At 35.9% G+C, this 10,919-nt stretch overlaps 1 protein-coding gene across 2 annotated transcripts; it reads right to left on the bottom strand.

Moving 5' to 3' along the window:
- Positions 1-879: 879 nt before the first annotated feature.
- On the bottom strand, positions 880-9,506 carry LOC128240907 (hemocytin-like). 2 transcript variants are annotated; one of them, XR_008262340.1, is made up of 5 exons: positions 9,162-9,506; positions 7,802-7,986; positions 6,241-6,423; positions 1,734-2,595; positions 880-1,661 (listed from the first exon to the last, which is right to left on the bottom strand). XR_008262340.1 is itself a non-coding variant. In XM_052957896.1 (4 exons), the coding sequence occupies exons 1-4, from the start codon at positions 9,457-9,459 to the stop codon at positions 2,428-2,430; spliced, it is 834 nt and encodes a 277-aa protein (XP_052813856.1). In that variant the 5' UTR covers positions 9,460-9,506; the 3' UTR covers positions 880-2,427. The 2 variants fall into 2 exon arrangements, 1 of the variants encoding a protein (XP_052813856.1); XM_052957896.1 differs by having other exon boundaries at positions 880-2,595.
- Between the last annotated feature and the right edge of the window lie 1,413 nt (positions 9,507-10,919).

The raw sequence follows: 10,919 nt of genomic DNA, 5'->3' as shown, positions 1-10,919 counted from the left end.
TTAAGCTGTGCAACATAGCTCCAATAATGCCATGTGCTCCAATAGTGTTGTTACATATATGTGCTCAACCTGTTTTCCATGTTTCGATACAATGTTTGTGCTTTGAAATGGAAATGTATAGTATAGCGTTTTAGGATGTATTTCCTCCACTTTTGAACAATAGATGAGTCAAATCCAGATATGTTTTTGTTTTATTATTTTACTAGTTCCCGAGTTGGTTTGGTTTTTCCATAGTTATATTATGCAGAGGTCAATCTCAGAACGGAAAGACCCTCCGTTGGCGCAAAACGCTATTTGACTAGGAATCCATCTAGTTTCACATTTTTTACAAATTAAAGGCTGCGTAATTGAAATTATTCGATTTTGTTGTTTGTCTGTTTATAATGTATTGTTGTTTTTTTCCCTTCCTGAAAATTGCGTATTTCAAAGTCTCATTTGGGGATATCAGGGTCCGCCGCTACGACAAAAGTAAGGTAAAATTACTCCGACTATTATAAGCGAATAATAATAGTAGTTTACTACATCTTCCAAAATAGTATTTTGGTAATCGAATATTCGAATATTCGATCGAAAGAATTACCAAATATTTGAATATCAATTTTGCCATTCGTTTGCATCCCTGGTATTTACCAAATATCGTGATTATATAACATATGACCTTTAGTGTTGTGATGTGGTTATAATGTATATAATTGTACCTCGTTTCAATTTAGTGCCACGTTGACAGTGGCATGCTTTCTATTACTGTCAATGAACAGTTTCAATCAAATTAGTCGAGAAATCGGTTTTGGAACTGTGTATTTATTTGCAGAAATCAGATGTCAGGTATCACAATAATCGTCAACAAACAAACAAACAACAACAACAACAGCAACAAAATAAAAAGCAACATTTTATTCGGCATACAAGCGTGACAAAACCTTTGATACAAAATATATCATATAAATTCTGTAACGATTTCGTAAAGTTTAAGCGTTTCTAAGTGTGGTACAAATCATTTGAAACTTCGATAAAATTTAGGATGGAAACAGTAGTATTTCTGCATTCGACTATATATATCATTTACAAACATAATAAATTACAGGTTCAAACATGATCAATTATGTCTTTTTGAGCTTTACTCCTACGTAAATCAACAGAAGTGATGGGCACCCTAGCACGATGCATTTATACTGGATGTATTTAAATGACCCCGTTATATTTATTTAAATAACAGCTCTCAATGTAGGGCACATAACATGAAGATGAGTTTGACAGTGTTCAGATAAAAATAATAAACTCAAAAGACTTTGCCCGAAAAGCATAAGCCCGCTCGACCAGCCGACCACGCGACTTGTTACCCCTACATACGATTATAAATATTGACATTAGAAACTTAAAATGCATGTACGTGATATTTTAACTTTAGTTTTAGTTGTAAGCTATGTAAAGAAAACATATAAACTCATAATATGAATCAAGGGTGTGTCCATTCCCTGCATAGAAGACCTAGTGTCCGTTTTGAGAGGCCTTGCAGACAATATTGGTGGAGGTGAAAACCACAGCCTCTTTGGTAAGAGCGTTGACGCATACTACAAAACCACTCACAACCTCTTTGGGTGAGTAACAGAACCGATACCACTAGACCACTATGAGCCTGGGGGGAGAATCGATCTCACAACCTCTTTGGCTGAGTTACAGAACCGATACCACTAGACCACTATGAGCCTGGGGGGGGGAATCGAACTCACAACCTCTTTGGCTGAGTAACAGACACCTATACCACTAGACCACTCTCGCCCGTGTGGGAATCGAACTCACAACCTCTTTCGGTGAGTAACAGACACCTATACCTCTTGAGCACCCTCACCCTGGTGGGAATCGAACTTATAACTTCAAAGGTTAGAGGCGGACACTCACTCTTATACTCACTCAAACGTTCAATTCACTTTGAAAAAATATAGTTTGGCAGTTTTCCTGTGTGGAAGGTTCAAACAATCATAAGCAAAAATGTTGCAATAAGGCGTATAGTTACAGAACTTGATTACTCTTATTATTTATTAATTGGCTAACAAGGGTTGCAAGATAATAATTTCCTCGATGACAAATATTACCAAGCGTTCAAGCTCTCCGGCATTCATACCAATGTTTTAAAGTAGTCAGACGATTGTGGAAATGGCATCCAATTTTATAACCATGTACTATTTATTTAGATAATGTGTACTTAAATAAATAATGAATAATAAAGCGTATGCAAACAAAAGAACAAAAAATGAACATATTTTTTTCCTCGAAGCAATAATTCAAAAAACAAAACCTTAAATTTACAAAATAAAGAAGCTAACTCATGTAACATTATATTATTCGACATTTTATAATAACATGCCTTTTCATAACGGGCATATTACAACTACAAACGGTGGGCATGTATACATCATATTCCGTGCTTTATTTTGAGTGCTGCTGCTCATTCATGGAACATCCGAGAATATCGAACCTCAGGCTGATATAGCCACCAAACCACGTGACTGGGTTGATTCTGACACAGAGAGCGGTTACCGGACTTGGCAACATCGATGTAACAACCGTATCCTGATCCGTGTTCCCGTCAAATATCTGTGGAAAGAATTGAATAACGTTATTCATTTTGGGTTTTGCTTTGTTTAATAATTCTAGCATTTAAAGGGAAGTGATTACCATTGCATTTACATTCTTTGTTCTAATGGGAGTGCGTGTTTAAGAGAGATTAATGTGGATTCAAATCATTAGGTATAAAGTTATTCTTGTATATCGGCTATTTACCATGAATGCGTATTACATGGAATAACGTATGCAGTAATTTCTTTAAATTTTTAAGTGGATCATCCGTTGCAGTGATTTTCAAGTTCATTGTAAAACGTATACAATTTGTCTTTCTTTTGCACCTAGAGATACTAGATACTACTTCAGATCGTTAACAGATCGATATTTGAGCATTTTTTAAAACAAGTTAAGTATAATTATACCTTCATCCTTAGTAAAAATACGCTGTAAGAATAAGACAATTTTTGTCGGATATATTTAACGAAAGAAAATCAGTTACGTTTTGTTACATTGTACATAACCCTCTTTATGACTAAATTTTATGCACGTGAAGTTAGCGGCCTAGCGGCGAGAAGTTAGCGGCCTAGCGGCGTGATATTGGCGGCCTAGTGGCATAGGACCCATTTTTTCAGAAATTGTTAATGCGTTTTTTATTCATACATAAACATAGCGGCCTCAATTTTTTTCAGAGCATTTTAATATGCCTTTTCCAAACACTTAAAACATTTTTAAACGTTTTATAAACATCTTTTCCAAAAAGTCGATCAAGCCGTACAGCGACCTAGCCGCCTAACGGCAACAATTATCTGCCTGGCGGTCTATCGGCGTAGCGGCAAAAAATGAATCCTATTTCAGTCAGCTATTTCAAAGCATGTAAACATGCCTGTTCTTCTAAAACAATGATATATTTACTGTCTTTTGCACTAATTATCACTCTGAAGCGGCGTGAACCAAGCGGCCTGGCGCCTAAATGGTATGCTATTTCATGTATACATGCCTTTTCTTCTACAATGATATAATTACTGTTTTTTTATGCATAGATTATCAATCAGAAGCGATTATCGAAAAAAAATCGATCAAGCATATCAGCCATTCTATAGCATGTAAATATACATAGCGGCCTAGCGGCGTGAATGTAGCGGGCTGGTGGTCTAGCAGCCTAGCGGCCTAGCGGCGTGAAGTTAGCTGCCTGGTGGCCTTGCCGCCTAGCGGTCTAGCGGCGTGAAGTTAGCGGCCTGGTGGTTTAGCAGCCTAGCGGTCTAGCGGCGTGAAGTTTGCGGCCTGGTGGTCTAGCTGCATAGCGGTCTAGCGGTGTAAAATTAGCGCCCTGGTGGTCTAGCAGCATAGCGGCCTAGCTGCGTGAACTAAGCGGCCTGGTGGTCTAGCAGCATAGCGGTCTAGCGGCGTGAACTTAGAGGCCTTGTGGTCTAGCAGCTTAGCGGTCTAGCGGCGTGAACTTAGCGGCCTGGTGGTCTAGCAGCCTAGTGTCAGTTATATTTTAAGAAAGTGAACATTCTAAACGTTGAAATGTTCCCTGCAAAGATCGCCTCAAAGTTATCGAGAGAAATGCACCTGTTTTAAAGCGTACCAGGTGTTTTAAAATGCGGAAGATATGTTTTTAAGTCATGTAGGCGAAATTAGCATTATAAATACCCATTGGCATCTTTTAAAAGTACAACAGTACAAATAATATAATGTTTTCAGACCAACACCGAAGACGAAAGCAATGTAAGGCCCACATCTACTTCCCGAACAGAACAGCTGAACTTGTTTATTGCTGAATACATTACCACATCTACTTCCCGAACAGAACAGCTGAAATTGTTTATTGCTGAATACATTACCACATCTACTTCCCGAACAGAACAGCTGAACTTGTTTATTGCTGAATACATTACCACATCTACTTCCCGAACAGAACAGCTGAAATTGTTTATTGCTGAATACACTACCACATCTACTTCCCGAACAGAACAGCTGAAATTGTTTATTGCTGGATACACTACCACATCTACTTCCCGAACAGAACAGCTGGAATTGTTAATTGCTGAATACATTGCCACATCTACTTCCCGAACAGAACAGCTGAAATTGTTTATTGCTGAATACATTACCACATCTACTTCCCGAACAGAACAGCTGAAATTGTTTATTGCTGAATACATTACCACCTCTACTTCCCGAACAGAACAGCTGGAATTTTTTATTGCTGAATACATTACCACATCTACTTCCCGAACAGAACAGCTGAAATTGTTTATTCTGAATACATTACCACATCTACTTCCCGAACAGAACAGCTGAAATTGTTTATTGCTGAATACATTACCACATCTACTTCCCGAACAGAACAGCTGAAATTGTTTATTGCTGAATACATTACCACATCTACTTCCCGAACAGAACAGCTGAAAATGTTTATTGCTGAATACATTACCACATCTACTTCCCGAACAGAACAACTGAAATTGTTTATTGCTGAATACATTACCACATCTACTTCCCAAACAGAACAACTGAAATTGTTTATTGCTGAATACGTTACCACATCTACTTCCCGAACAGAACAGCTGAAATTGTTAATTGCTGAATACATTGCCACATCTACTTCCCGAAGAGAACAGCTGAAATTGTTTATTGCTGGATACATTACCACATCTACTTCCCGAACAGAACAACTGGAATTGTTAATTGCTGGATACATTACCACATCTACTTCCCGAACAGAACAACTGGAATTGTTTATTGCTGAATACATTACCACATCTACTTCCCGAACAGAACAGCTGAAATGGTTAATTGCTAAATACATTACCACATCTCTCCCCGAACAGAACAGCTGAAATGGTTAATTGCTGAATACATTACCACATCTACTTCCCGAACAGAACAGCTGAAATTGTTTATTGCTGAATACATTACCACATCTACTTCCCGAAGAGAACAGCTGAAATTGTTTATTGCTGGATACATTACCACATCTACTTCCCGAACAGAACAACTGGAATTGTTAATTGCTGAATACGTTGCCACATCTACTTCCCGAAGAGAACAGCTGAAATTGTTTATTGCTGGATACATTACCACATCTACTTCCCGAACAGAACAACTGGAATTGTTAATTGCTGAATACATTGCCACATCTACTTCCCGAACAGAACAGCTGAAATGGTTAATTGCTGAATACATTACCACATCTACTTCCCGAACAGAACAGCTGAAATGGTTAATTGCTGAATACATTACCACATCTACTTCCCGAACAGAACAGCTGAAATTGTTTATTGCTGAATACATTACCACATCTACTTCCCGAAGAGAACAGCTGAATTTTTTTATTGCTGGATACATTACCACATCTACTTCCCGAACAGAACAACTGGAATTGTTAATTGCTGAATACATTGCCACATCTACTTCCCGAACAGAACAGCTGAAATGGTTAATTGCTGAATACATTACCACATCTACTTCCCGAACAGAACAGCTGAAATTGTTTATTACTGAATACATTACCACATCTACTTCCCGAAGAGAACAGCTGAAATTGTTTATTGCTGGATACATTACCACATCTACTTCCCGAACAGAACAACTGGAATTGTTAATTGCTGAATACATTGCCACATCTACTTCCCGAACAGAACAGCTGAAATGGTTAATTGCTGAATACATTACCACATCCGACCCACCGGAGTCCCTGATCGTGAGAAAGTTCACACAGTCACCACTGTAGAGAAGTTTGTACGCGGTCACGCGCTGGTAACAACAATCAACTCCGACGATGGCATTCGGGTCTGTGCTAACTGGTCGACCTTGCATAGCAACACCTATCACGTGATTAGGGCAATTGAACTGCACCTGGTAAAATATTACATTAAAAAAAGGTTAATGAAACTTCTTTTTAAAGAAAGTCCGAGAGTAGCCCTCAATCGACTCTTATTTCATTCAAACAGTTTCACCATTCGTTCATTATCACGTTGTTCAAATTAAAGAGATAAACGCGTTCTGCCAGAATCTCGATCAGATATAGTATTTAATGCATCTGTTAAGTCATCAAATTATGATTTATTTAATTACACCATCAAACGGTTTATTAAATGTTGTCAAAAAGTATTGACTATTTTTAGAAACGGAATCAACCCACTTTGACCAGCCAAACTGCGTTCTTACCCCGATAATGTTTTCAACTTCGCAATTTATTCCTTAACTATTAAAGTGTTTGAATTGTCCATAAATGTCTATGAATGAAAATAATGAATCATGAACTTCATGAAAACATCTTGGGAACTCTTAATGTTAAGTAAAGCCTCTTGAACGCATTGTAGTTCAAAATAGTACACTGTTGCGAATTGTGTACAAAAAAATGTATTTGCAACTGGATGTGAATAAAATTAAACAGATTTATTTGTTTTCTTTATTAAACAATTGCTTAAAGCAAAGGAAAAAACGAAATGATGTAATAAATGGAATACATAAGTTTAGTGTAAAGATATAAAGTTAACCATGCTTGACCCTAAAATGAACAATTGTCTGATAAGAAAACCAATTATTTAAATTACTAATGTATGAAAAATTTAATGTTACCGTATTTCTAACGGTAAATGTCGCTTTTGGTTTCCTTTCACAACAGCCATAGGTTTTTGAGAACTCACTATACATAACTTATTTTCCGCTAGTACACATATTGAAACATTTCGGGTAAGTGATAGGGTTTGCACAATATATCAGTGTTTTAGCTTGGTGACGGCATGGTTGTAGGGCATGAGTGTTTGTTGAAGTGTAAGATCGCAAAATATTTCACAGAATGAACACCAACACTTATTATTAAACTATTGCTTCTGAAACATAAACTTTAGGTTCTCACTTGGTGAAATGAATTTCAATCCAACTCTAAAACAACCATTTGTGTATTAATATGATAAGCGTCAATCTGATATTAATATATTTGATTTCATTTTATCAGAAACACGCGCCAAACTGTGTGTTTACGTAATGGCGTCGATGATATTGTGTCCCAGCCTTGTGCGCGCTTAATGTTTGTTTTGGATAGTGAAACGGGCTATAATTGAAAAAAATTTGAACACAATAGAGTTTTATTTCGCTCATAAATCTCTATAATTCACATGGTAAACATATATATATGAACTTGTACCGCCATGAACTTATAATTCTCATACGGCCAACTCTAATTGAAGTAATTGACAGAAGGCTGAATACATGATGAATACATGCGTACCTGTATGTACTGATTTGTGTCGTTTTTCCCAGCTTTCCATGCACCAACATGTGAACTAGTCGGCACGGAATCGAGTCGGGAACCTCTTGTATCATGCGCCTCATTATACACAGACGAGGCGGTTATCTGGTCGTCGAGCACAGGTTCCATTCCGTTTACTAGGTACTCTGAACTCTGACAGGCATCTGTTCAAAAACAAAAGAAGTATATCTTTTAAAAAGAACCGAATATATTGACAGACGTAGCATGCGTTGTAATGTTTTATTAAAAGTGTATAAAGTCGTACAACATTTATTTCTCGTGTCTAATCGAGCTTTTTGCTCAGTGTGATTATACATTTAAGGTAACTTTCGTTTGTGAAATATAGACATTGTGATATTAACTTTTAGGTTATTGTTATATAACACACAGTAAAGGTTCATTTTACACTGACAAAAAATAAATCGGTAGATTCTGTCCGGTTCATGAAAATTATTTAAAAAGAGTACTCTGCAAACCAGTGAAAAAAGACCAGGTCGCATATTATCATATTTTCGTTTCAAAATTGATGTTTTATGCATTTTTCTTAAACCGTTTGTAACTGTTTAAGCCATAAAACATTAATTTCGGAATGGAATATTATCGAAATACATAAAGGAAATTATATATATACATTTGTATATATATATATATATATATATATATATATATATATATATATATATATATATATATATATATATATATATATATATATATATATATATATATCAAAACTCCTTTACACTTGCTTGCAGTTGAAGTGTTATCACCCCATATATTTTCGGAGAAAGCATAAATCAATCACTAGTTGTTTAAAATGTAAAGAAGACACTATTTATCAGATTTGAAGTTTTTAATGCGGGATTGACTATTGTTCTTGAATTGTTTAAAAAAAGTAAAACACAGTTTTCTATGTCATCAATTGACGTAAAACATTTTATCTACGATTGGGTTAAAATTCCTGCTTTTATAAATAAATCCTCGATTTATATGTCTACTGTTTTAATATAAGAACCCACTTTCAAGAGTCTCCGCTTTGGATACAGTCTTTTTACAGCTTATAGAAATAAACATTTTGTTACACAACCCATTATCGCTCACTCCAAAAGATGATATTAATAATGCGCCTGGTACTGGGTTTGAATGGACGTCGACAACGGACCATTCAATAAGCTAACATATCCACTTGGTATTCGTTTCGGAAATAATCGAACCATTGCTGAACACTGATTGTATAAATTGGATTAACTACTATATATTTTCCGTTATATTAATGGGTGTGCCTTTGTGTAGGAAGCTTAGAAATCTGCGACCAAATGTACAACATATATCTACTAACCTTCAATAGGTATAAGCACGACCTTCGTGACTTCAGAAGTACTGAGGACGTCATGTTCGGTGTCAAAACTATAGAAACATGTTTTGGACACTTTGTCATATCCGCAAATGTTGCTCGTGCCCTTCCTTCTAGCCAAGACACACATGTTTTGACATTGTATAAGAGAAACTCCCAAGGTACTTGAATTCGATGTTGTGACTTCTTTCCCTGTATATACTTTGGCTCGAAAGTTGTCTTTTGACTCAGCTTTTGTTGCTATTAAACTAAGTACCAATATTTCAAGAAAGATAAAAGACATGTCGAAGTTTCACTCTAAGCACGCCGAAGTAAAATGACAGCACAAGTCGGGATATTCCAATCGTTATTCATTATTCAAACAGCATTTTAATGCCATCCTATAAATGGAGTCAACTAAAGTACACTTTAGAATATCGCAACAGTAAACAGTTGATTAGGTATGTACATACTAAATACTAAACATCATGTGATCTTGTAATAGTGATGTGCGTACCCATGCTTTAATTGTATGTTACTATTTAACATGTTTATATAATGCCATGTTCATTCCGTAATTGAATATTGAGCAAATGCTCATTTTATTTCCTTAATACGCACTACATCAAAAAGACAAGTTAATGTGCCTAAAATATTGACCAAACAATATTGTTGGTGTGTGGTGATTGATTCGATCTTCAAGTAGATGTATATATACGCAATATGTATGCATATCCAGGACGTGAATCTAAATAATTATTTTTACTAGTTTTCAAATTTGAAAGAATATCATCAACAAGCCATAATTCATTGCTGTTTGAACCTTTTGACACGTATATTCACATTGTCAAAACAGGGTCCGTGTGAATGCAGATGAAAATTAAATACACCTCTGATAAAACATATTTAACCCCCTTTTTCACCAAAAAGTATTAATACATAGTGATTTGATAAAGAGCATACTTTAACAGTCAACAAACAATTTTATAACTACACTTACAAAAAGTATCTTTATTCACGTCTATTCAAACAATATCCTTTTTAAAAATAACCATACAGCGCGTTGGTTGAATGCACAACGAACGCACTTTGTTTTATTACTATTTCAAAATCATTTGCCACTACCCCAATGATGTTTGGACTCCCCCCCCCCCCACCCCCCTCCCCCACAATATTCAACAAATAAGAGCAAACATGTAAGCGTGTCTTGAAGAACTCCTTAAGGCGGGTAAAACGTGTCAACATCCCAGATATGTATGTACATCAACGGCATCTAAATAAAAGCTAAAGTTATGATACAACTTTTTTACTTGAATACGTTAAAAGGAGGAATTTTATTCACCATAATATGTTGAGCTTGTTGGTCGAAGTGAACATATGACTGTGGCTTTATTTGTCGTATTTCACATCAGATTTGTTGCTTTATTGGTCGAAGTCCTCATAATAAATGTTGCTTTATTGGTCGTAGTCCTGATAATAAATGTTGCTTTATTGGTCGTAGTCCTGATAAAAAATGTTGCTTTATTGGTCGTATTCCTCATAATAAATGTTGCATTATTGGTCGTAGTCCTCATAATAAATGTTGCTTTATTGGTTGTAGTCCTCATAATAAATGTTCCTTTATTGGTTGTAGTCCTCATAATAAATGTTGCTTTATTGGTCGTAGTCCTCATAATAAATGTTGCTTTATTGGTCGTAGTCCTCATAATAAATGTTGCTTTATTGGTCGTAGTCCTCATAATAAATGTTGCTTTATTGGTCGTA

The sequence above is a fragment of the Mya arenaria genome, chromosome 7 (genome assembly GCF_026914265.1).
Source record: "Mya arenaria isolate MELC-2E11 chromosome 7, ASM2691426v1".
In the NCBI taxonomy this organism is placed as follows: Eukaryota; Metazoa; Mollusca; class Bivalvia; order Myida; family Myidae; genus Mya; species Mya arenaria.
Note: the sequence above shows the minus strand (reverse complement) of the source record. Positions and strands in the feature narration are given on the sequence as shown.